Consider the following 27,554-nt stretch of genomic DNA (forward strand, 5'->3'; position numbering starts at 1 on the left):
AATGATTGTACACACTGCTTCAATGGAATCATTACAGCTGCCTCCTTATTTTTTGTGTTGTTACCGTTGCTGTTAAATTGTACAGTGTAAACTTCCATATTAAAACGAACAATTAGGTATGGAAGATGATGTTTAAAATAATCCTACACCTTCTAAAAAGAATGCAAATGACGACTTGCCTCCAGTTTACTGAGATGAAGAATCAAAGTACGGGATCGATTTAGGCTTAATGTTCCGCACTTTCTGAGTGAATTTGCTTAAATTAACACTGTTCTAATTGGCGACTGCGTGCCTTATAGTTCCTTCTCATTTCTGTGAATGAAAAGCAGACCAATAGCGACCACTGCCGGCCCCATTTTCCCTGCTTAGCGCCTCCTTTCTCGATCCGACTGGCTTTGCGTCTCGAAGAGCACTGAGCGAACGGACACTCCCGCTCGAAAGCGTGTCCAAGACGGATGGGTCCCTTTTGCCCAAATCCAAGATGGAATTCGTAGGCAGCTCCAACATCCTGCCCACGACAGAACGGACTCGCCAAAGAGGATTTCTACGGGAACTCCATGAACCTCAGCCAGACGGCATAGACGACATTCAGGGGTTGTGGGAGCTGTAGTCCAAAACTTCTAAAGGGAACCAAGTTGCCTACTGCAAAGAATAAATCTCGAATGGCAGACGCTCTATCTGATAGCCAGCGTTGAGATCCCTTTGATCAGTGTTGGGAATGGCAAGAACAACATATTTATTGGCAAATAGATGGACCAGGATTGTCTCCTCCGGACCTGGGCAACATGGGAATAACCAACTAGACGACATTAGGAGGGTTACACGAGTAAGCTTCAACTTGTTCTTTCAGTATGGCTATAATAGCTCTCATTTTCAACCCATCTCATTTGCAATTGGGGGGCAATAATATTATGCAGTTTATTTCTCTTTGCACAGCAATTATGTGAAAAACCCTAAAAAGATCTTTTCTCATACGACAAGATCTGAGTTAGAAAAATGCAGTTTTCTGTATTTACGTTTCCAGATTGTTGCTTAAGCAGGCTCGGGGGTATACAGTGCTACCAAATTCTTGCAAAGACGAGGTCCTGCAGTCCTACCTTGCCTCCTACTAGTCCTTTTCCCAATTATAAACAAGCATGCATGTTCAAACAAAAAAAAGTCCTACAACTCCCAGCATTTTCCAGCATGGCGACAAAGAATAGGACATTTGTTGTTGTTGTTGTTGTTGTTGTTGTTGTCATCTAAACGCGCATGGGGACACACCCTGAAAACAGAAGGTCAGCACGTCAAAAATAACCAGGGTATCCGGTTTGCAAACTAAAGACTTCCTATCCGAGTAATTTCCATAGACACTTGTATATTTCAGGAGTGCCCCGGAAGCGGAAAGGAGGGGAAACCCGGAAGTGGTTGCAGATGGGCTAGAGATTGTTTGCCGGTTGTTTTGCTGGTTTGTTTCCTTGCGTCCCTCGCAGCCCCTTCCCTTGCCAGGCGGAGGAGGATGAATTTGTCCTGGCGCGGGCAGGGGTGGCGCCCGTGGGTGGCCTGCCTGCTTGGGAGCCTTCTGGCAGGTGAGGGGGTCTTGGGGTTTCCATGGCGATGACGCGGGTGCGGGGAGGGAGCGAACGGACCGGCCCATCGGGAGAGCTGCTGAGGGGAGGTGGGGCGTCGCTTGGGTGCCCCGCTGCTGGAGCACCGGGGCTCACACCGTTTTGCTTCGCGTTTGTTGTGAGCTTAGAGAGGAAAGCAGCAAAGGCTCCTGTGTTGCTCTCACGGCTACAGCGATGAAGTCGGCCGAAGATAGCTTGCATTTGCAAAGGAAGAACGCCGGCTGGGTGGAGGTTAAGAATCCAACCTCTTCTTCAGCAGGACCGGCGTGTCCAGAAGCCCTTGACGCATTATTTATGTCTTAAGAAACCCCAAATGTGTGCTCTTGATATACAAGTTTAGACCATCCTGATAGATCACAGAGATTCTAGGGGTTTTTTTTTGTGTGTGAAATTGCCCACTCTTGCTGTAGTAGAATAAAAGGCGTGTATATAGAATCATAGTCAAAGTTGCCATTGTGTTTATGGAGAGATGGTGTTGTTTCCTTTTTGATAAGCATACTGAATTGGGTAATAATATTGTTAGATCGAGCAAATCAACATACCTACAGCCTGAAGCCCAATTATGCAAGGGGAGAACATTCATAAAATTTGGAAAACTAATAAAATCGGGGAGGGTGTTCAGGGATAGGCTAGACATACACATGGTGGGCATGTTGTGAGTGGAGCCAGCTGGAGCCGGGGGTCAGACTAGATGGCCCGGGAGACCCCTTCTGACTCACTCTTTTTCTTTTTCTAAAATGGCCAGGTTTCTTGCAGCCAAATATGAGAGTAACTAGTGGGACATTTGAAAGGTTTCACAGTTGACTGCCATTGTTTCCTTTGCCTGCCCATGGATGCTGCTATCATTGTTTTTAATAAACAAAAACTGTTTTAAAATACAAATAAAAGTATTGGGATATTGAAGTCTTCTTGTCTAGCATATCCAAATAAGTCTAAAATTCAATCTAGATGCAGCCTATAGTATAGTACAAGCAAGAAAAACTCACCAGTGTGTTCTGTGTCAGTTGGCAAACGTACCAAGAATGAGTGTAAAATGCAGCAAACTTTGATCAATAGTACTGAATATTTCATGACAGGATCTTGTGACAAGGCTTATTTATGGGAGGCACTGGGATGGAATGTATGAATGGTCTTCTTTCTTAGTGCCCTTTCAATTTACTTTATATTTTACAGGATTGTAAAATCCACCCACTTCCACATTGTCGAGATAAAGGCTTTTCCATTTCATTTGCAGTTATGCTAAGGAGACTAACAACAAAATAAAAGCTCTTGAAGATTCAAGGGTGCCCCCTCTATTTAAATGTTCTTTAGTCTTGCAGTTAACCCTAACAGTGTAAACACTACTTGAAATTAAGTTGCACTGGAGCAATGATAATTATGAATGAAGGTAGATGAATTCATATTGTTTATAATTACAGTTACATGTTCGTTCTTTCTTTTTTCTTTCTTTCTTTCTTTCTAGCAGTAGCTGAAAGAGATGAAACTACTGACTTCCTGTCTGAAAAGTTAAGCGAAACTATCCCACCATTCAGTGTAGAAAGCAATTCTGCACATGCAAGCAACAATGGGCCTAAGGAACCAGTTCAGTACAGGACTGCAGAGATTGCTGATGCTATGATGGGTAGTGGCATGCCTGCAAGTCAGCCTGTAGTATTGTCAGTTATTCCAGGTGAGACAAAGGAGAGAAATCTATTTGAATCAGACACGGACACCTGTGATGCAGCAGTTGATGGTGAATGTAGTACACAGGGTATCGCTTCATCTCTATCTCAGCCAGAATTTCATGCACAGGATCCAATAATAGAGCCACCTGTAATACTGGAGGCAGTGCATCCTTCATCAGTAGAAGACTCTAATAGCACAGACAGTATGAAAACTCCAAAAGTGAATTGTGAGGAAAGAAACATTACAGGGATGACTAATTTCACCTTACAAATCTTGAATATTTCCCAAGTAAGTGGAAAGCATTCTAACCAATTTCTATTTAAATTATCTTATTCTATTTTACGATTTTTTTTGTTTTTCTTTGGATTTCTTTTTTTTTTCTTTGTCAGCATTCTATACAGCACAACTCTTCATGTAAATCTAGGAAGTATCAGTTAATTAAATGATTCAGGAAATAAAAAGGATAGATTCTGCTATGTATCATTTATATTTCTTTTCTCAAAGCCTGAATGTTTCCACTGTGTTTTCATATCATTTTTCTTACATCTCAAATTAAGCAGATCTTTAATTGCTTTATTTGTATTTTTACAATGCTTAACTTAAAATGCTAAGATTTTGGATAAATCTTGTTTATTGTTCTTAATTGTTATTAACACTGTGAGGGAAACAAATGTTCTGTATTTTGGCTTTGAAACTATACATTTTCATGGGTTTTATAATGATGGAAATGTCTTGATATCTGCTCAGAGCTTTGGAAGAATACTGTTGTAGCTTGTGACCACCACTTTCAAAGGGTGTGTTCTTTTAATTTGAAATTGTCAGTTGAAAGTATTGTTCTAGACAGGGCCCTTTTTCACGTCTTGCTATGTGTCCCTACTTCTTAATAAGTGGAAGCTCAGGGTAACACTGTTCTATTATTGAGATAATGCATAGCCATATTTGTCCATAATGATTGAATATTAGTGCAGCGTATTTTCTAGGTGGTTAAGACGCTTCCAGTTCAAATTATGCACCCACCATTTAGGTAGTCTGAGTCTTCCTTGTTTGTCAGGGAGAGAATATAATACTGACCTGCATTCATAACTGTTGAGCACTGGAGTTCTGTAATGCACTTTGAAGCATTATATAAATTAGATGCAGAATTAGTTTCATGTGGGGGACCAGATGAGCCCCTACCAAGCCTTTTATAGACCATATGATGTCAGATGGGTGTGGCCATACCTACCTGATGTCATATGTTCTTTGGCCAAAGCCCCTGATGGATCTTCCACTCAGTGCATGGACTGAGGAGCAGGCTTATTGCTTGTGAAACCCTGGCACACAGCAAAAATGAACAGTGGAGACTAGATCAGCCACACTCCTGCTTTTGCTTTCCACCTCCTTGCAGCTAAGGTTGGAAGAAGGAGGCCGAACTTGTGAAGCTGAGGTGGCTGGATCTCCTTCTCTTTTCCAAGGAAGGAGCAAATCAATCTCAGTTGCTTTGCCTACCTGACTTCCTTCCACCATTGCAGGAACAAGACAGGGCAAGAGAAGCAGAAGGCGACTTGTCCATGAGGGGAGAAGTAGCAGTTCTCCCTGGAACAGGCAAGTTCAGTCTCCATCATCCCACATCTCTGCTGGCATTTCTAGTCTGAGATCAGAGATAATGGGCATGGTGGGAGGTCTGTTGCTGCTCCAGGTCAGCAGGGAATCCCTATTATCTCTGATCAGAGTTAACAGTGTGCCAGGGTGGGGGATGTCCTCCCAACAAGATTCTTCCATGGGGTAGATCTTTGAGCCTAAGCTACATGGACTGGACTGGGATGTCCCACAGGCTGGAGGTTCTGTATCTCTCATACATGTGCTGAATATCTATTGTTACATTTTTAAAGTGTTTTTTTGAAGTAAGCAGTATAGACTACACTTGGATGAAGGACATGCAGCATTATCTGGGCTAGTAATTTTGGCTTATCATTTCTTAAATCTTGATCATTTTCAATTTTGATAAAAGTAGCTGTTATTTTAGTTGGAATTGGCAGCATTGTTGGTTCCTGGATTGCCTGTTATAGGTAATAGTTAAAAGATGTTTTTAATTACATTAACAGTCTCTTCAAAGGAATCAATTTTTCATTAAGAACAGTTAAATGGGGAAAAAATAGAAGAAAACCAACATAAAGCTGTGAATTGTGCCTGAGTTGCTAGAGAACAGGCAATGCTTGATACTAAGGTAACACATATGTTAGTTAGCAAATGCCGACATATTGCTGAGTCTCCTCATTGCAATGATGGTTAAATTCATTATGTTACTATTGCGCCAGTAGATTAGAAATACATCTTTTTACTGAATAGAAAATTTCATTTTGTTTGTAATACATAATATGAGTAATGGTGATTCTTTTTTTAACAAAAATGTTTCCTTCTCGCAGGATTTAATGGAGTTTTTAAATCCAAATGGAAGTGACTGTACATTGGTCCTGTTTTATACCCCTTGGTGCCGTTTCTCTGCCAATCTGGCTCCTCATTTTAATTCCTTGCCTCGAGCATTCCCAACTCTTCATTTCTTGGCATTAGATGCTTCTCAGCACAGCAGGTAACTTTTATATCAGAAACTTTCAGAACCAGGTTGCTGCTGTGTTTGTCCTAATCTTTTATATTGCTGAACACGTGTTTTTAAAATACACAGATGGAGTAATGATGTGCAAATACTTGTGTCCTTCTGCGTATGGTTTTGCCAGAGAAGTTTTTATTGCCATCAACTTTCTTCTATATTTGAATTTTTGAAATGTACCTTAACTGAGTAACGCTTCATCAGTAAATTGGTAGTCTAAAATGAAGGCTGTTTATTTCTAATTAAAAATTTATTAAATCTTGTTGATTTCACACTAATCAATGAAGTTTCTTGAACACATATTTGAGGCTAAGATAGTGATGACCAATATGGAAAGACTTATCCTTGCCCACTGTGTTACCTTTTAAAATGTCCCACTGCAGGTATGCAGTAGCCCAAACTTTGTAATACAAAATAACTGAGTGCTTGGTTTTTAACAGGATTAAATGAATGATCTATTTACTAAAGGTGACACTTGTACCTTTGCAGTTTGTCAACCAGATTTGGAACTGTGGCAGTTCCTAACATCCTTCTTTTTCAAGGAGCTAAGCCCATGGCAAGGTTTAACCATACAGATCGAACCTTGGAAATGCTGAAAGCTTTCATTTATAATCAGACAGGTAAGACTGCCACATTTAACAAACTTTCAGAGAGAATAGGCTGATATAGTTCCATTTAGATCTAGGTTTAGGAAGTTTACTTTTTGGTCTCCATGAACTTTTCTGTTGCCTTGATTTGGAAGAATAATAGGAAGCACTGTTCAGCCTTGATCACACTATGAGAATTTGAAGGAAGACGGTATTGAGAATTTGAGGGAAGACAGCAATCCATGATACATTTAATTGCGAGTAAAGACCATTAAACACAGTATGGCAGTGTGGGGTACTTCTGTCCAGTGTTCCAGTCATACCTTGTTTTAGGAAACACTGTTCTGTTCTTAACTCTATGTTCTTCCCCACCCCAGCTAACACTTGACAGTTAAATGGTCTCTCTCCCCACCCTCTCTTATTGGGGTGGGGGGATTGTCCATTAGGATTTCTCCTAATCATTTTTCTACTGCTGCATATGTTGGGATTCCCTCCTTCTGTTGTTGTCCCCTGCATACTGCTCTCTTTTTTTCCTCAGAACTGTTTGGGCTATATAGCCATAACGAGATATCTGAGTTTGAAGTTCATGTTTTCCCTCCCGCTTTTTTCAGTAAGGTGGCTTAGGAATCCTTTAACGCTTGCATGGGAGCAAAGGTTAGGCATGGAAGTGCATGTATAAGTCCTTGGTTCCTGGATTGACTATGGGGATAGGGTTGAGTGCAAGGTTTTAAGGATGTCTGTTGCCAAAGTTACCTCATTCTTCTTGAGTTACCGGGGAAGGAAACAGTTGTCTATCTCCTACAAAAGATGGTCAGTGAGAACAGCCTCAACTCAATCCTCATCTACTGCAGCAAATAACTGAGAAAGCTTAACCAACCAACCAAGCTCAGGACTTTTTCACTGGTTCATTAAAGAGAGTGAGGTAAAGAGAGAAGAAAAGTTGCTAAATGTTCTCTGTACCAGGGGTAGGCAATCTTTTGGGGCCATGGGTAAATTTGTTTCTTCAAGAGTTTCTTTCCTGCCTCCCTACCCTTTTCTTTCTGCTTGGAATGTACTTTTCACACTACTCCTTTCTTCTTCCTTCCTTCTCCCTGATGTCACATTCCTCCCTTCACAATTTCTTTCCCTGCTGTTTCACACACTTGCTGTCGCTTCCATGCTGCAGCTTCCTACATGTGCTGCTGCTGCCAATTTCCTGCTTTCTGGGTGGGAGGAAGAGAGAAGTGGCAATACTGAAAAGAATTGGAGGTGAAGAAGGGGTCTAGGCAGATACCATATTACTGACCCCTGTCCTATACTGATGTAAACAGGACTGAGAAGACTAGGGAACTTATTTGTCCAGTTTGTATTACTGTTCTCCTGCAAAACTTGACTGTTGCACTGAATTTGTAATGAGGTAATAAGCCATCATGAAATTGGATGTATATTTGATAATATAACTATATTTGATAATGCTGTACTTTGTTGGGAGAAGTAGAAATACTGAACTGCAAACATCAATAAAATATGTATACATTTCAGAGTGGATCATATTTTACATGATACCACAAGATATCTGTTTCTGCAATACAGCATAGAATATATTTTGAAATCTACAGAGCTTTGATAGGTAATGACTTTTTTGACCATGATTTCAAAATGATTGTGCAGGTGCTTATATACAAATACTTATAGCATGGTTCTACTGAATTTTTTCTCAAAGTAATAAATGTTTATATTTCAGGAATAGAGCCCAAGACTGATGTGGCAGTGACTGAAGAAGATCAAGTTGGTCCCCTGCCTAGCACACTGAGCAGAGGAATAGATTGGCTTCTTTTATTTTCTTTACTATTTCTTATCAGTTTCATCATGTATGCTACTGTTCGAACTGAGAGTATTCGGTGGTTAATACCTGGTCAAGATCAAGAGCACCAGGAATGATACGTGAACAGAACTGTAAATTTCAAAACAAGTTAAGCTACATAAAATTGTACAGATAGTCAACTCTTTGTGACTTCTTGTGAGCCGGAACCCTATCTTGTTCATCATGTGTTCCAGAACACACACCATTCCTGATCAGAAATTGTGCTACAAATATGAAGACGTGTAGTTGGAAATTACTAATAAAATGCTGCTGGATCAATTTTATGTGACAAAAAAATGCATCCTGGTGACATGCTTTAGAAGCTCATTTAGGGGTGTGGGTGGAGATTGGGAGATTTCTGGGGTTCTCTGGTCTTTGGGAAAACAAACAGTTTCAGATTGTAGAAAATTACAAGGATGTTTTGTACCTTGGAAGATGACTGCAGATGCAGATGATTCGAAAATGGAAATAACAGACATAGGTATGAGCTTAGATTTTAGAAAGTTCCCTGACCTTTTTGTGTTGGGGTTTTTGTTTTGCATCTCAGATGCTGTGTAACCTACATTAGAGTAGGATTGTTATATTGAACTAGGTGGAGCCCCTACCCACATTTTTAATGTAGGTAGGAAATGTATCAGAATTAACTTCTTTATCAGATATGTCTTGTATTGTTGTATGTTCTTGAGTCCAGGTTTAAACCCTATAATGTTATTAGACTGCTGAAATTGTCACACTTGTGGTGCTCTGATCACAGTATTTGAATTATTGCTGCTGTAGTTCATGACAGGAGTTTAAAGGTAAGTTTCATTAATTTCTGATGTGTAAACCTGACATTTACTTAAGGCTGATTGAACAATATATTTTGGCATTCTAAGAGGGCAGAATGCATAGCAAAAACCACAGATATAAAACAATTGTAAATGGGAAAGGTGTATGTTATTTCATGCTTAGCAAAGTTACTTGAAGCACTGGTGTGATTATACTATTTGAAAGTGAATGGTATAGTTTTATTGTTTCTCACTATGATTTTGTATTGTGTTTTTACTAAAATAGCTTGAATCAACAGAAAACTTTAAAATAGGCAGTATTAAACTAAGTTGTAATCCTAAGCTGCTCCTACTAACTGTGTCTTCATGTGTACTCTCAAAACCCTGTCCCTGGAGGTTTGGGTCACCCTCTGAAGCAGATTTGTTGGGGGCTTTGTTGTGGAGGAATGGAGCAGAATCCTACTGGACGTAAGAGTTCACCCAATATGAAGAATAAATCCAGCTACAATAAATCATGGCTACAATATATCCAGCAACATCATACTTCTGTGGCATTTTTGAGACTACTGTATCACAATAAACCTATTAAATGTCAGTGTTCCAACCTGTGTGTATATGCCTACTTTTGGGTGCAAAATATATTACTACATAGCCTAACAGAAACTTAGGAATATCTAGTTAAGCAGGTCAGATGTGGAAACAACATACAGAGGATTGTTGACTTTTATCATGACCTAAGTCTATAGGCACTCATAAAGGTAGATGCCTTATTATGAGCTTGAGTGTGTGCACTCTCGTGTACAAATAATTCAAAAAGGAAAAAAGTGCATTTTTAGTAGTTACTGGGTTAACGGAGTTGTTGCTCTCTGACCCTTCCTTAGGTGGCACCAGTACCCAGTAGCAGCAAAAGGGGTGGACTTCTCCCCACTTAGGTAAGATGGAGGCTGCTTGCAAGCCACCTGTATAGGTAGTACTGCTAGGTATGTGCGGTAGGAAAGGGTTTTTATTTTCCTGTGGTCGCAGGTGTTGGGTGTTGAGAAGGTTCGCGGCGCGAGGTGAGGGCGCTCAGCCAGCTGCCTCCCTTGGACCAGGTGATGCCGCTGCGGCGCGGGGCAAACCACAGCGCCATCCCTCCTCTTCCTCGCCCCCGCAACGCTACAACTCTGAGGGAAAGCGGAGCTTCTGCCCTAAGGCACAGCGCGGCATCGCCTCCGCGGGTGCAGGGCTCCGCGGAAGCCCAACAAGCGCGCGCCGCCGCTCCGCTCAGGCGGCGCGAGGTGCGAGCGCGGCCCGCCCCGCTCGGCCGGGGGCGGGACCGAAGCGCCGGCTCCCGAGCCAGGGGCTCGCACAGCGCTCCCTCGCGGCCGCGGCGGGAAGGTGGCGGTCCCGCGCGCGGGGCGCAGGCGCTGCTCCGCGTGAGGCCTGCGGGGGCGGGTACACGCCGAGGCCATGCTGGGCTGCGCCGGGGCCGGCGGGCAGAGGTGCCTGTGGCTGTGGCGAGCGGGACTGTTGGCCGTGGCGGGACGGGGCTGCAGCAACCAGTTCTCCGCTATGGTGAGAGGCCGAGTAGTAGGGAAGGGAAGAGGAGGAACGAAATCGAGACGTGCCTCCCCGCCCCCCGCCCCGTTGCAGTGTCACTTTGGCGGGGGCGGATTTTCTCAGGTTCCTTTCGGCACCAGGCGGGACCCTGCGACCTTTGTTTAGGTATTCTTATTGGGACTGTGACATACAGAGGGTATAGGATACCGAAGCTTTGGTTTCGAGTCCTTGCTTAGCTTGATTTTCTCTTGCACACGAGAGAGACTAGGCACGAGTGTTGTGTTCCCCACAGTTTCAATTGGAGTGTCCAGCCTTAAGTGCTGAGAATGTACATTCAGTTCAAAACTGGCGCTTCTTGCCTTTTCTTAGGAAGCGCCTACCGTATCATTTTCTGTGAGGTGAAGTGGTAAGTCTGGGTCTGGACTGTGCCCTTGCAGGCAGAGAAAGAAGATTCCCATTGTGGAGTGCTCTTCTAGTTTGTGGGTGCGGAGCCGTGTTGCTCTCCACAGCAAACGCGCATATCGGAAAGAAAGGCTGGCTGCGATCCAATATAACGTGGATGTTCACCTTTAAAGCTCTCAATGGCTTGCAATTGGGCTACTTTACGGGAGGGTTGCGCATCTTGTGGCCATCTAGGTATTTTGGCTGGCCACTGCTCTCAGCCCTCCCGGATGACTTATGAGGGTTAGGGTTAATGAGAGGGGTAGGCCAAATCATGGGTGCAGGGAGCACACTCGCCTTCATTTACATGGTTATCCAACTGATACTGGAGGCTCTGTCTTGTGCACACTGGTAAAGTCAGTTAAGGGTGGAGAATGGGAGAAACAAGGACTTCTCAGTAGTGACACCACTGTTTTAGAAGTCCTATCCAGTTGGTTTATGCCTTCGTCCTATTAGTACAAGACTTTATGCAGGCCTTGAAAACTTAGAATAAGACTGTTAGTAGCTTGTGTGATTCACAGCTGTTTTTAGTGCATATGTATCTGATTTCTCTTTGTACATTGCTTTGTGAGTACCTGGTCCTAAATACAACTATTATTAATCATTTTAATTTATGGTTTCTGATCTGTAATGGCTATTTCTATAGATGCAAGTGATTGCTCAATACTCTGGTTTTAAGTGAGGATCATATATGTGTGAATTAGCTCTACAGTATTCATAGGGATGTCGGAAGGGAAAGGTAGATTTCCCCCATTCTTTCAGTCCTGTCTTAAGGGCTCACTGCAAGTTACAAATATATAGCCGCCAAAGTTGTAATATGAAACAATATGCACAATTATGGTGTGATAGTTATTCCAAATCAACTTGCCTTGAATTCAGAGGTTTGAGTTGCAACCTTGTTTAAAGATTTGCAGGGAAGCTGTGCTAGTTACAGCTTTGTCATGGTAAGTGTCAGTATCATGTAAGTGTAAAAAATGAAGATGATACATTTTGAATAGCAGAGAGGTGTATTATAATGAGAGAAGAAACACTGGAAACTATTGATATTGTTTAGTGCATGACAGTTTATGGTTTAAAAGTAAGAATTCATAACAATTTGCTTCATTTATATCTAGCCTTTTCTCCACATAGTCTGGGTGGTATAAATATTTTTAACATGCTATCTTCTCAGTCCTGTGAGGTAGGTTGAACTGTAAAAGCGTCTGGCCTAAATTCATCAAGTGAGCTCCATGGTAGAAGACAGATTTGAATCCAGATTTTCCTAATCCAAGTCTACTAACTATGTTGACCCTCTTGAGCTTGTAAAACAAAGCTTGGGTAAAACAAAACTGGAGAACATCCAAAATTGTCCAATGGAACAAAAAGATAAAGGCTCTAGATTAAGAAAATAACATGTGGCTTGTCACCAGTCACAGGATTCATCTTTTTCAGAGATCTCAGCAGGCATGTATTATAAAAACTTGACACCTGATGCCCATACTTAGACCCAAAACACATAACACTTCTCTTGTAATAAAACCATGCTTTTTTTAGCATCCTGTGACTTAATTTGACTTTATGTGTAACTACTACAAAACATACAATGATAATAGATCCAAAGGTGTAGAGTGGATGTATTAGGAATACAATTAGGGCTTTGTAGGTACAGGTATTTATGATTCATGGTAAATAACGATATGCTTATGTACATGTCAGAAGTTGAGTAATTACTAATTCCTGCCATCCATTATGAGTACAAATTACTCCCCATGATAGAGTAACATGATTGTGCTATGAAAGCATGGAGCCTTGTGAAGACCTTTAGATTTCATTTAATATTTGTAAAAATCAAACTTCTGGCCTTAATGACCCTAAGGTAGATTTTGAAAAAATTATGGGCAATTCTTGGTGAAATCCCAAAGTCATTGGGAGGGCTTACCAAAGCCCCTTGTGGCTGATTTATCTGTTGCTAGAAAAACCATTTTATGGAAAACAACTGTGCATGTTTGTACTGAGTATATAGTTACATTTCTAAGTATAAATCTGGAATATTATTATAGATTTTGAAATCTAGAATTTTAAAAGATTGTTTAAAAACATATTTTAAAAAGATTTATAAACTGAGAAATACAGGCTTGAAATCAGCCTTTTTAAATGTTGCATTTGCTTTGTGTTTCACTAGATCTTCAGTATCCACAAAACTTTATTACGGGATGAAATTTCTGGCTTGTTGTAACCACTGTGATGAAATAGATGTTTGCTCTTTGCTAGTGTAAGCTACTTCGGTGCTAGCCATCTAGTTTGGGGTGATGGCATTGACCTCAGGGTATATACAAGAACATTTGTCTTCTGCCACCCTAGAACCCCGAGCAGCCCTGGTGTTTTAATCACCTTTATGACAGAAGCAATCTGGAATTCTATTAATAAGCATTTCTGATACTTTTTCATTGTCAAAGATTCCAACCAATTACAAGTAATTTTCTTTAAAATAATTTTCTTGGGATTATCTGGATGATGAGAGTATTAGCATCGATCACCATTTGGTAGGGGTTAAAAGAAAGCTTTGGCCTGAGTATAAATCACAGGGTAAATTTGGTGGGTCATACACTCTAGTAAAATATACAGGATGTTTGTACAATCTGAAGGTCTGGGTTTTATCCTTGACTCAGCTACAAACTTGCTTTGTGATCTGAGTAAGTCATCTAAAAATCTATGTCTCAGGTTCCTTTCATGTTAAAAAAAAAAAAGGAAAGTAAAAATGCTTCTTTCTTATTTCATGGGGGAGTTGGGAGATATAATTCACTTATGACTTCCACACACACAGGCAAATACTTTCAAATATGTATATGCCCAAAGTAGTCTTAACCTGGTTTTCATATGCAAAGCTGCTGAAGAGGGGAAGTGGAATTGTACAGCAGTAAAGTAAACAGTGCTTGGACATTGAAATGTAAACATTGGACAAACAACTGAAGCAACCATGCTTGACCCATGATCTAGTGACTGTATCCTACCACATGACTGGGTTACAGATGCTAAGTAAATAAAAAGCAATTTCTTTGACATCACCCAGGAAAGCCAAAGTATGGGAATGTGCTAATCTCTGTCTTATGTATTAGTAATTCATATATCATTAGTAGTTAAATGGTATTCAGTGGGCATTGTCAGGAGAGAACAGGGGGATAAAGGATTATTGACATCAGTGCCCTTTGACTTAGCGTCCAGGAAAACATCTGATACTTGCAGCGAGGCTGCATGTTTACAGCCAATTCTTCCTGCCCCATTTATCCCCAGCTTCTTCACTTGGCTTTTTTGGTCTGAACAATATTATGCCTTCCTTTCTTCTAAGATCAGATGTGAAAATTTTAAGTATTGTTATTTATATGCAAAATAAATGCACACAGACAAAATAACCTTATAGTCATAAAATATATTGTAACTAAATCAATCATCATAGGTTTGTTGATAATTACTACTGGTCTTTTAATATGTAGTTAATTTGACTAAATAACAATGTCCCAAACTGATTTTTAATGATTAAGATATTTTCAAAATTGTGCAATAAATAAATACATTATTGTAGTCTACATACTTTATGTAAGGGAGAAATATAATTCTTTGGAAATGTTTCATTGGAATAAACTCTTGTCCAATGCTTCTTGATGGCTTATACAATATATATATTTATATTAATCTTTCCATAGTAAATTCCACTTTTGTATTCCAGTACATGAATAGGAGTTGGATGGTACAGGGAAAATAATGGCAAATATAATTTCTGTTACTAAGTATCATAATTCCCTTTTGTAGAACAAGTGAAAGCATTGTCATCACTGTCAAGTAATCATTAAATTGAGGGACTTATGAATAATGCTAAATGAAGAACTTCATTTTTGTTGTAAAATTATGTTAAATGTAAGTTTCCTGTTTATGATGTATGTTTTGTTCCTTTGTATGAAGTTATGTTTTTAAACATGGTGATCTGATGTTTGTCTACTGGCTAGAAAACTTGGGTTGGGAAAAATCTTAAATGTTTGCTTTTGTTTGTGACTTTACTCACCCCCCCCCCCCATAGTTATTTAGATTTGAAATATTGAGCCATCTAGTGGTCAGGATTAACTTTTCATATAACAAATTTTATTTCTTGAATATATAGGGTTTGAGTTTCAAAAATTGCCCACTGTTAATATGTATGTCAGTATGCAGTTGAATTGCTGAATACATTGTTGAGTTTCAGAATTAGTAATTCAAACATTTAACTGGCATATCAAATATATTTTATGTAAATAACAAAGTGTATTTGTTATATTCTTTTTTGAGTGTATTTGTTATATTTTGTTATATTCTTTTTTTTACAAGAGTTTTTCTTGAACCATTTGTGTAGCTTAGGCAAAAACTTAGAACATTGCTAAAATTGTTAATGTGTATTCTGATTATTTCTCCCTCAGACCTTGCCTAATCCTGATCTTTAAAAGCCAGTTTGAAATAATAATGTTCTAATATTTTAATAACAGCACAGATTTAGCTTTCCTAGGTCTCTAACAGTACAGCCCTGAGCATATCTACTCAATAGTAAGTGATACTGAATTCAGCTAACTGTGTGTAGGATGGTGAATTAAACAAATAACACTCCTTAAGTGTAGAACTATCCCTAAAATCTGCTTATGGCAAGGCAATCTATATGGAACCTGAGTACTGCACTAATTTTACAGTTGAGCATCTAACATTTCATTTGGAATATTATGTAAATACCTTAATCCTAAGATATTTATATAACAGATAATGTATATTCAGAGAAAACATATAATATTCAGTCGGGAATTTAAAAAAAAAATCAGTCCCCCGTTAGCAGTGTTCTTTGACCTGAATTTTTAGGGTCATTTTGCATTTGAGTAGGCAAATGGAGCCTGGAAAAAATGGTTTATTTTAAAATAGTTTTGTAAACTTTAAAACTTTCTTGTGTATAGATGATGTTTTGATTATATCATCAAACTCAAAGGATTGACTTTGCTATTTTCAGTTGCCCCTATTCCTTAATAATGGTTAGGGGATCAGTATCATCACATCTATACAGGCACAAAATGCTATTTCCCTAACAGTCTTGTTGCACCTTAATTTTTTCAAAAGTATATTCTGCTTTTGGGGAGAACCATGTAATTATATATAATCTGCATAACCACCCTTACTATTATTTATATTGTTCTAATTTAAAGTACATATGTACTGATTTTTCATACATCAAAGCCATTTAGAATTGGTGGAAGGTTTCCTAATTTTTAAATGAATAAAATAACTGAACTGTTTTCTAGTTATTTGAATATTGTAAGTGGTGGATGCTTAGCCCAGCAAAACTCACTGTTCTAATAATGAACATAGGTAGTTTTGAATACAGGGAGTCCCTGGGTAAGAAATGTCTCAGTTACAAATAGCCCATACTTTGAAACAAACTGCCAAAAAGCCAATTAATTTAAAATTTCAGTTTAGAGGCCTACTGCAGGAAATTGTCATCACCATAGAAAGAAAGGAAATGGAAAGGGAGAGAAGGAAGCTTGCAGAACAGGCCTTCAATGTTCCACCCACCTAGAGAGGGAAAGCTCTCTGGTGTTTCCTTGCTGCAAAGAGGAGGCACTGGTGAGTTTGGGCAGAGGCAGGGGCCTAGAGATAATTTGTGGTTTTTCCCCTTTCACAGGGTCCTGTGCCCCTAATCCCTACAAATGTGGAGGGCCAACTATATGTCATCTGACTTAGATACAAATTCAACTTAAAGACAAATTTCTGTTTTCTCAGTAACAAAACTTGAGGACTATCTGTAGTTCAGAAAAAATATTGGGTACAATCTAGAAAACTGAACTTTTTAAAGTTCAGTAGATTTCTCTGAGAAAGAGTGAAATGCATGCTTTTATTGAAACTAGTGGGATTTAAATATGTTTACCTTTAAATTTGTTTATGTGGACTCTTTATCACCTCCTTAAGTAAAAGCACAATCCTGTGCATTTATTCAAAAGCAAATTTCACTGATTAGCACTTCATCTAGATTGCTGGAAAAAAGCTAAGGTCTCTAATCATTCTTACACATTAGTAAGTGTATATAGGATTGCAGGCTACGATATATAATTTTAGACACTGCAAATGAATGAACTTTGCTTGCCTGATATTTTGAAACTATTGAAATACATTTTCTGCCACTGTTATTCTTCCTAATTTTGTTTGAGAATACACAAACCATTTTGACATCAAAACATACTTACTGTTGATAAGGAGCAAAACTTGTTAAATTTGTTTTTTGAATACAGTTTCTCTCTATTTTCTGGCTTGATAGTCTTCACAGTCTCACTGGTTGACTACAGAAGAAAGGAGCCAAGTTTTATATGACCTCAAAGCTGCAGGTTGGTCTGAACTCACTGAGAGAGATGCCATTTACAAAGAATTCATCTTCAGAAATTTCAATCAGGTAAATACTGTGACTGTTCAATTTTCTTTACTTAAAGGGAATGCATTTGTCTTAACCCCCATTTGTAGCTAAAATTTTTCAATTAAAAGTTAAAAATTGGGAGTCAGAACTAGGGATGTGCAAAGAACCCATTTTGTGGAGGGAATCCATTGGATTCCCTCTCTTCAGCTTCCAGGACTCTGGTCTGCTTTGCAGTAGCTCAGAATCCAGGTTCCTGTGATCTTGCCCAGGGTTCACAGGGTGCTTGCCAGGAATTCAACCCATGCACTGCACAAGCAGTGCCATTATTTTGTGCTCACTGCTGGTACTGGCTGCTGCAAGTGAAGGAGGAAGTTGTCAGCTGGGAATGGCATTCAGCATGTCTGCTCGCTCTGCCCTTTTGCTGTGCATGCTGACTGTTGATGGTGGCAGCAAGCTGGAAAGGAGGTCGGGCCCTGGTATTGGTGATTGGGGAAGGTTGCTGGTTACGCTGCTTGGCGTCTGTGGCCATTTGTGGATTACCTCTTGGCTGCATTTGCTCTGCAGGACCAGTCTCCTCATGAGAGGAAGTCCACAGATTCTGGAGGGACAGATTCGGAAAGGGTTGCTTACCCCTAGTCAGTTCTGAAAAGGTCAGGAAATGAAATTTAGGGTATTAAAAATGCAAGGATTGTGTGATAAGTGGACTTCTCTTCAAAAGGATGGCAGTGTCATAACTTTGTATCTTTGAAACAAAACTTTCCAGGGGAACATGGTTATTGCATGGCTATTCAGAAGTCACTAATTTCATTGACACCTACTGCTACACATACATATTTAGAAATACAGCCTTAGACTCTGTTTAGTGTCCTCATACTTAATACATATAGTCCAACCCAGAAGTTCCTAGATGATCCATTATATGCAAACATGATTTTCTGGCAATTTGTGCAGTTCCTTACATTGTGTGGTGATGTGTGTATGAAGTTTTTTGCTATATTCTAGGCTAACTTCCCTGATATGCTGCTCTTTTGTGCACAGGGAATAGTCAAATCCTGCCATCCAGTCTGAGATACTAGATAGATGTTTTGGCCACCATCTTTTAGAACAGGGGTCGTCAAACTTTTTCAACAGGGGGCCAGTTCAGTGTTCCTCAGACTGTTGTGGAGCCTGACTATAGTTTGAAAAAAAATGAATGAATTCCTATGCACACTGCACATTAAAAATAATTAAAATAAAATAAATTAAAAATTATTAACATTTAAAAATTGATTAAAAAATGAAAAAATGTTTGCTCACTTGCTCAGAGAAGGCCACAGTGGAAGTGCGGGGGCCCTGCCCCTGTTCCGCCTCAGCCTGTCCGCCCCGGGCTCGGTGAGGCGGCCGTGGCTTACACAGAGAAGGCCTGCAGCCCGGGGACATGGCTTACATAATTAAAAATAGATTTAAAAAGTTATATGCTTCTTCAATCCTTTTTTAGTGTCTTTGTCTCTCTCTCTCTCTCTTTTGCCGCCCTTTCTTCTGTTTCGCACTCCATATTCCTGCTCTGTATATGCATACAATGCGGGGCTGGGGAGAGAGCTGGTGCATGCACAGTTGAGCTCTTACAATTTGGCGCATGCACTGGCTCTCTGCTCAGTTTCAAAGAACGCCTGGGCCAGCTCAGAGCTTTTGGACTTGCTTGGAGATCGTTTTCTCTGAGCGAGTCCAAAACCTCTGAGGGGGGCTGGATAAATGAGCATGGCAGGCTGGATCCGGCCCACAGGCCGTAGTTTGAGGACCCATGTTTTAGAACATATCTAATTGGATACAAAACAGTGGGGATTTGGATTCTATGTAGAAAACTGATGGGTGGGAGTGGAATTTTGGCGTCTCCTGCTTACGTTCTTACACTCAGAATGCTGGTCTCCCAGCTCCTTTTTTCCTAATGGGTTTCTGAGATCAGAAAAGTAGAGATCAGTGACCCTTTCCTAGTGATGGCTTCTCTGCTTTATATAGCTCAGATCTGCTTTGTGCCTTTTTAGTATTACCCAAATTCTAACACAGAGGTTCTCCCACCATCACATTTAGTTAGATCTCCAAATTAATGTGTAACATGTGACACTATCCGTTTGCCTGAAGATGACAATTTCTTTATTGTTTTTTATAATACTTTTACAAGATGTAGGGACACAACCTTGGAACTGGGACTCCAAACATGGCGCTCACACTCTGTTTTTCTTGCAGCTGGCACAGAAAGAACCATGCCAGCTGCCACTCCAAGGCTGTAAATTGGCCTCAGAGGTCACTAAAGGAATGTGATGGAGGGGAGGAACCTGGGGATGATGGCTTATGCTATATTCAGATGGTGCTCTGTCTTTTTTTCAGATAGTGCACCGAGACAGCTGAAAACAGTCTAAAATCTCTAAATAGTACACAGTACAATATTAAGGCAATATCAAAATAATGTAAGGGTAATATAATTAAAAATAATTTAAAACTTTATAAGAAATGATTATAACATAGAACAAAATCATAGTCTATTACAGATTAGGGAAACAAATATGTCTTGAAGGCATTTAAAGTTTACTAAAATTTCTGCTCAAAATTGAAATACTTGCCCTTGATGTTCGTCAATATTTCAAGCTTTCTTCCTTGAATCATTAAATTTTCTGATTATAGAACATGATCTAACTTTTAACAGAAGTCAGACAGACAGAAAGTACAATTTCATCTTCCCCTTGTACTTTACAGATGGCATAAAATAAGGTGTGTGGAAAGCTGACGAGTTGACATAAATGGCTTTTCTGGTTTATGTATTGCAGATGATATTAAGTTAATTGATCTATTCACTGAAATTTTATCACTTTTACAGATAACATAAATGACAATGATTTATAGAAAACTGTGAAGACTGTATATGTCAACAGATGTTAGCAAATTCTACTGCAATGTTTTATAAGACCATAGTCATAATTGTATTATTTTGCATATTTCATTCACTACTCAGGAGAATGGATAAATTCTTTGCAAATTAGGATAAGTATGGCTCATACATAGTTGGTAAAACAATTCAGTACTTTATAACAAAACTATTTGTGGCGCCCATACTATGGAATACGCTCCCCAGAGAGGTCCGCCTGGCACTCTCTTTCTACTCCTTTCAGCGCCAGGTAAAGACCTTTTTATTTAACCACCATTTTAACAATTAATATAAATTTTAATAACAATAATAATCGTACACAGTCATTTTTCTTTTTTCTTTCCTTTTTTTCTTTTTCTTTAGTTATGAATTTTTGTTTATGCTGTGTTATTATTGAATGTTTTAATTGTATTTTATACCACTGTTTTTATTGTTTGTAAGCCGTTCTGAGGCTTGTTGCAAAGGAGGGCATAGAAATGTCTTAATTAAATTAAAAATTTAATTATTTGGTAAAACATTTAATTACTGCACTGTCTTTCGAGTAACAAACTTGTAGAATACCATGCTTACGACTTCTGTCAAACTTAACCTTTTAATGTGCTCAAAAATGAGCTCTGGGGCCTATGTTTAAACCAAAGTTGATGAATACACTAGTATTTTATATAGAAGCTGAAACAAGGACTTTCTTGATGTTTGTTTTGCTAATACAGTGATGTCATTTCTGTAACGTCTGCAAGTCCTCTGCCACTGTTACCATAGCATTGCTTTGTTGTTCTTTCTAAACACTGGTTGAATGCAGACATGGTCTTTTCCCTGAATAATTCATGTCTCAAACCAACTTTGTCCATGTGACCATGTTAGTTCAAGTAGGAAAAATCAATTACAGTGAATAGGGATGTGAATCTGATAGTAACATGTGAGTAGTAATTCTCAACATTTGTATGATACTTTTAAAGTGCCTGGAGTGCTTCCTTTGCATGATTTGGTAGTAATTCTTACAATCTTTTAAGGTAATTCAGTTTTGCAGTTGGGGGCTCCCATTATTGCAGTTGGAGGGGACTTCTTGATTCATAGCTCACTTAGACACTGTGCAGAGAATCCTATATTTATGCACAGTGTATAGTAAAAACCAGTTACTAGAGGAAATCTAGATCCCCTTTGAGCCAGGAAATGTGCCTGTTGGAAGGCTGATAAAAATATAATCTAATTTTAGAATGAGAGGCAAAGTGGAAATATTTTAGGCAAAAAAGTAACCTTTGCTTGAATGCTTTGCCATTTAGAAACTGTACTGATGCTATGTTAGTGACCTTTGACTCCTTCCTTTTTGTGTCCCTTTATTCTTTTCCAGAAAGGAATGGGAAAATGTGTGTGTGAGGAAACAGAATATATATTGTTTCCCTTGACAATTTGTATGTAGTTATGTACCGGTAATTATTTCATAAAACACATACAATTTTCTATTAAAAACTGATTACTTGTGTGGCACAATTGTTCAGTGAAGCATTCATTAACTCTTTTTTCTTTTGATAAACACAACATAAATGTTTCAAACATCTAGATCACAGAAAATCATATTATCAGATCTTTGCAGATGAGACATGTCTACTCTGTATCACTTCAGCTTGCATCCCAGTCTGCCTTTTGAAAATGGCCATCATAAAACTCTGGTTGAGAGGCCTTTCAGGTTTGGGATGGGTGTGGAATGCTGTATGGGAAAGGAGAGGTTAGGGAAGTCCAATTACATAAATGGAAATCTGCTTATGTGATTGGATTTCTTACGCTATGTTGGACAGGTAAGACAATGGAGGGCTATATCCAGAAGAGTGCTTAAACCCTTGCCTGTTACCTTGGCATTTGGGGGGCCAGCTACAAACAAACAATTTTATTTCTAGAATTGGGCAGATCAGTGGACTCAGCTAAAAGAGTGCCTCTGACATATGAGTGTTTTTGCTCATTTTGGGGTTTAATGTTTAATTAGGAAACATTAAATCTTGATGGCACATACAGTGAGTCCTGGCTGTTTACCAGCATTGGTGGGAATTATCACTTGAATAACAGAATTGGTGGTTACTGGATACTATCCAGTGTTTCTTGGTTTTGTAAGAAGTTGGGGAGTTTCCTCTCTCCTTTATCATCAAGTGAGTTTCCTATTCATTTTGGCCAAATGTCAGTAGAAGAAGGAAAAATATTAGAAAAAGTGGCACATGCTAAAGATTGGAGTTTACAAAAACTTAATATATTTATTAAATACAGTCTTCAAGTTAAAGACTTCATTTCTTTTTAATACAACTTTTCTGCTTCTTTGATATGTGAAGCTAAACTGTATGTGAGTGTCAGACCTGTATTTAATATTAAAAACAGAAAAGTATTTTCAAGGTTGCTAGCTTGATTTTTTAAAGACACATGATTGGGTTACACTTTATCCCTGTTAAATACAGGAATAATAATTTAATGAGAGCAGATTGCATGCAGGTTGCCAGCCCAGTCACACAAGTTAATATGTATGAACAACTCCAGTGAAATGAATAAGACTTCCTGTAGAAAATGTTCTTGAAGGTTGCTGCCTTCATCTACAAATATTTCAAGATTCTGAATCACTTGTCACATATTTGTATAAAGATTTGTACAATATATCATGTTTACCATAACCAATTAAATAATTTTGTATTGAAGTTCTATATCTGTCAATTCCATAATTCCAAAATAATTTGTAAAATTTCCCAAAACATACAGGTTTCTATTTCTTGCCTATGTTATGGTATTTGTGCACATTTTTGGTGGCCTTGTGTCTGTTTATTGATGTCCCTTTTAAATGAATCTTCATTTTTAAAGCACATATGTGTGTTGTGTGTGTGTGTGGGGGGGGGGGTTGTTACTTTGGAGAAAAGTTAGCAAATATACTGTCAGTGGCCCACTCAAGCAATATCAATATATGGATGTGTTGTAAAGAGGATGGAAAGGATATGAAAGGTTGGTGGAGAAATGAAATAAGCAGTCTTGCTTTGTGCTTAGTGCAGCACTTGGAAGAGAAGAAGTGCCATTGTAGAGTCCTTTCAGGAACAGATTGTTTTTGCAATAGGCATTTGACCCCCGCCCCCAGCCAAATCGGGAGCATCTATCAGCTGTTGAGTAGGTGGAGAGAGGAAAGTGTGCATGAGGACCCCTTTGAAACTAACAAATGACTGTTACTAGGAGACATTTCACACAGAAGGTAATTGAGGAAAACTGAACACAGCAGCAGAGGTATAGTCATTTGTTGTGTGTGTGGTTGTCAAGTCTCAAGCCTACAGCTTGAGAATTGATAGATGGGAGAAGGGATGCACTGATTAGGTTATCTCACTGCCCCGGAAGACAAGGATGACTTATTAGTGATCTTTGGTGGAAGTTCAGGTTCACCAGCTCTACTTCTGGTTTCCTTCCTGGGCTTCACCCAGGACAATCAATATTCTTGGAATTCTACCTTTCTTTGTTTCAGAATTTTAAAAATTCCTTAACTACCGCTTTATCAACCACAATTGTTAACTTTATTTGCTGACTAAAGTCTTCTCCCATGAGTGTAGGAGGCCAGCTAGCTTTGGAGAGGCCCTCGCTAGGGGGCTGGGAAGGCAGATCCCACCAAACTTTCTACGGAGGCAGGGCCTCCCCAGAAGTTTACAGTTGTTATTCCTGCCTCATGGTGGAGGTAGACTTTCTTGGCTCTCGCACCCACCATGAGAGCAACAAAAAAAGAGGGGACAACCCAAGATATCTTTTCTTTGCAGAGGCCTTCCAGAACCTTATTTACAGCTCCCTGAATATCTGGAGCTTCAGGACCAGCAGGGCACTCCTTTAATCTCACAAGGCAGCACAAAGTGGGCAGGAGCTGCAGTGCCCTTCCTAGAGGCGCCTTCTCCTTTGTTCCCCCTGCCTTTTACCCTGATGGAAATCTGTACAAGGAGTTAAAGCAGCCAGCCAATCCAAGACCTGCTCATTGCTTCTGTGTAATGTTCCATTGCCTGCAGGAGGAAACAATGAAACAGCTGGCAGTCTCTGGGGTAAACAAGCTGGTGACAGCCCTAATATCTAGATCATGGGCCCGCAGGATGGATCAGGCCCACCATGCCCATTCATCTGGCCCGCACCACTGCCCCCCACCCGTGCGCATGCTTGCAGCGTGGGCTGGAGGTGGCGGCTTGCTTGCTTGGAGATGGTTTTGGACTCGTTGGGAGATCTCCCAGTGAGTTCCAAACCACCTCTGAGCGAGCAAGCCGCCGCCGCCTGCCTCCCCCATGCATGCATGCTCGCCGTTGCCTTGCAGCGTGGGCTGGAGGTGGTGGCTTGCTCTCTCAGAGATGGTTTTGGACTCGCTGGGAGATCTCCGAGCGAGCCGCTGCTGCGCGTGCTGAATGCCACCTTGCGCTCACCCGACAACACCTCCCCGGCCCGCACGCCCAGGCCCCCCTTCCTCACCATCCCGCACATGTAGTCGCTGCCTTTCAACTGGCCCCCTATTGAAAAAGTTTGAGGACCCCTGGTCTAGATCCTTCCAGAGTTCTAATCAGGACAAGCTTCCTTTGAGTGGCATGATAGATAAGTGGACAGACATCTCTGCAAATCCTTTGAGGCCACAGCCATTACAAGGAGGGCAGCTGCAGCAGCCACCATAGTGACTCAGGCAAGATATTCATGGATATCAATGCCTTCCTCCAAAGCAAGGCATTAAGCAAAGAGGCCCAGGGTTTCATCAGAGAAGGGGCCTCCGCAGCTCCCTGGTGGGTGTGACCCTTGATGACCCTTGATGCCAAGTTGGGGACCAGGCCTACAACCTCCCACATGGTTGCAAGAAAGAACAACTGGATGTGTAGCAGGGGAGTGGACGCCAAGTCAAAATCTAACTTGGTGGGTGCCCCTGTCATCAGGAAACTCCTGTTTGGTCAGCTGTTAAATAAAGTCCTGGTGAAATATGAGGATAAGGCTATGCTGAACATCCTGAAGGAGTCTGAGCAACTCCTGGTGAAGGTGAAGCCATTTCATCCCTTTCATCCTTCCTGTTCCTCCCACCTTCTCTTCCAGGGAGTTCAGACTAAGATGGCAACAGGACCCCAAGCATAAACCAGCCCCCCCCCCCCCAGGAGCCTTCCCATCAGGGATTTGCTCTATAGGAGGGAGGCTTCACACCTTCTCAGTCATCTGGAGGCAGCTCTTCTCAGATTGTTGGCTTCTGGAGATAGTTCAGCAACTGGAACTCAGATAGATCCCCAGGGACAAGTTCTTTAATATTCAGCAACTCAGAGACCCTTCCAAGCATCTGAGAACACTCAAGGCCATCTACCATCTCCTCTAGATTTGAGCCATAGATAATGCTTTCCAGAAGGAGTGGGGAAAGGTCTTAGTATGAGACCCTTTTGGAAAAGCCCCACTTTCCCAAAGGCTGATGGTGGGGTCCATCCAATTCTGGACCTAAAAATTGAGAACTAGCATCTCAAGAAACAAGTTCAAAGTGAAAACCCTCAGGCCCATTAAATAATTACTCAGAAAAGAGGGCTTCCTAGTTTCAGTGGACCAGACCAGAGCTTACCTGTACATCATCTGTTTGGCCAACCAGAGATTACTTCACTTCATCTATGGCAGAAAACAGTTCCAGTTCAGGGCTCTTTCATTTGAATGGATAGATCGTGCTAGCTCTAGTGGCATTCCTTTGAACTAAGGGAGTCCAGGATTGTTCTCCAGCGAAGATTGTTCTTTGCAGCGAAGCCTGCAAAGCTGAAAAATTCATGCATGTCAGATTGATTTCAAACCACTACCACATACAACCTGTTTCCAACCGGTGATCACTTGTAGTGTGTGCTGCCGCTGATGACATATTTATTGTTTTGGAACCTCCAAAAGAACTGCAGAAGAAGCCATGCAGCAACAGCAAATCCTTAGTGGTATGGAAACTTGACCACCTAGGCAACTTGGCTGAAATCTCAGACTTCTTTGCACAGCATTGGAGTAGAATGTTTGGATGCAAGCATATTGTGGGGGAAGCCATAGTCTGGTTTGGAAATCAGAGGATGTGTCTCACTCATTTATACCTCCTGGTTGAACATCAAATGGAAGTGACTTTTGTGGCTTCTCCATTAGCCCATTAGCTGTACTCTTTGCCTCCCATCCTTTACCAGCCAGCGCTTTCTAATAAGCTTGTCCAGCCTGGCATTTTCAACAGAACCAGCAGCCTTTCTCTGTTGACCTAGCACTCCCAACTTATTCCTGATTTAGCCATGGCACAACCCATGCTACCTCCTTGAACAAAGACTTGTTTATTCAGAAAATAAAAATGTAGCAAGCAGAATTCTCAATTAGCTTTTGCATCAGGAGCAGCCTTTTATCTACAAAAACAGAGCTAGAATTTATTTATTTATTTATTTATTTATTTATTTATTTATTTAAAATATTTCTATGCCACCCCCATCGCAACAAAGCCTCGGGGTGGCTCACAAAGAATACATAAAAACATACATAAATAATAATATAACAATTAAAAAAACATTTAAAAACCCCTGGTGCATTCTCGGCTAAAAGTTTTAAAATCCTAATTAATACAATAATTTAACAATTAAAATAAGTTTTAAATAAAAAGTTCTTAGCCTGGCACTGAAAAACAAATAACGACGGCACCAGGCAGACCACTCTGGGGAGCGCTGGGCGCCACCGCAGAGAAAGCCCTCCTCCGGGTACTCACCCTCCTAATATCATTCACAGAGGGTTCCCGGAGAAGGACATCCGTTGCTGATCTCAAGGGGCGGGAGGGCATATATGGGCGCAAGCGTTCCTTTAGATATCCAGGTCCCAAGCGGTTTAGGGCTTTATAAGTCATAACCAACACCTTGAATTGGGCCCGGACTTCAATCAGGAGCCAGTGGAGCTGACGGAGAACTGGGGTTATATGAGAACAACACCCAGTCCCCGTCAGCAACCTGGCAGCTCTATTCTGCACCAATTGAAGTATCCGGACCGTCTTCAAGGGTAGCCCCACGTAGAGCGCGTTACAGAAATCTAATTGGGAAGTTACCAGCGCATGTGTCACTGTCGCCAGGCAATCGTTCTCCAGGAAGGGACGCAGCTGATGTATCAGCCGAAGCTGAAGGAAGGCGCTCCTCGCCACCGCCGTCACCTGAGCTTCTAGAGACAGCTCAGGGTCGGGGAGCACTCCTAAGCTGCGAACCCTGTCCCTCAGAGGGAGTGCAACCCCATTTAGGACGAGGCCCAA

General features: G+C 40.5%; 2 protein-coding genes across 5 annotated transcripts in view; both read left to right on the forward strand.

Annotated features, from left to right (window-relative positions):
- Nucleotides 1–431: 431 nt before the first annotated feature.
- TXNDC15 (thioredoxin domain containing 15) lies at nucleotides 432–9,660 on the forward strand. Of its 2 annotated transcripts, none has more exons than XM_044454552.1 (6): nucleotides 432–826; nucleotides 1,367–1,568; nucleotides 3,070–3,560; nucleotides 5,678–5,841; nucleotides 6,349–6,479; nucleotides 8,170–9,660. In XM_044454552.1, the coding sequence occupies exons 1-6, from the start codon at nucleotides 719–721 to the stop codon at nucleotides 8,364–8,366; spliced, it is 1,293 nt and encodes a 430-aa protein (XP_044310487.1). In that variant the 5' UTR covers nucleotides 432–718; the 3' UTR covers nucleotides 8,367–9,660. The 2 variants fall into 2 exon arrangements, with proteins under 2 accessions (XP_044310487.1, XP_044310488.1); XM_044454553.1 differs by having other exon boundaries at nucleotides 435–826; nucleotides 3,073–3,560.
- An 827-nt stretch (nucleotides 9,661–10,487) lies between these two features.
- PCBD2 (pterin-4 alpha-carbinolamine dehydratase 2) overlaps nucleotides 10,488–27,554 on the forward strand; it is a 38,531-nt gene continuing 21,464 nt past the window's right edge. The window contains exons 1-3 of one of the 3 annotated variants that reach the window (XM_044454565.1): nucleotides 10,568–10,610; nucleotides 14,823–14,920; nucleotides 17,332–17,463. Coding sequence is in view for 1 of the 3 variants with exons in the window: in XM_044454564.1 (XP_044310499.1) it covers nucleotides 10,506–10,610; nucleotides 17,332–17,463 (237 nt within the window). In the remaining 2 variants the exon portion in view is untranslated. Of the gene's footprint in view, nucleotides 10,611–10,637; nucleotides 10,761–14,822; nucleotides 14,921–17,331; nucleotides 17,464–27,554 lie in introns of those variants that run through there. The other 2 variants (XM_044454564.1, XM_044454566.1) reach the window with 2 other exon arrangements.

This window comes from Varanus komodoensis, unplaced genomic scaffold, assembly GCF_004798865.1.
Source record: "Varanus komodoensis strain SLA01 unplaced genomic scaffold, ASM479886v1 scaffold7_3, whole genome shotgun sequence".
Taxonomy (NCBI): domain Eukaryota; kingdom Metazoa; phylum Chordata; class Lepidosauria; order Squamata; family Varanidae; genus Varanus; species Varanus komodoensis.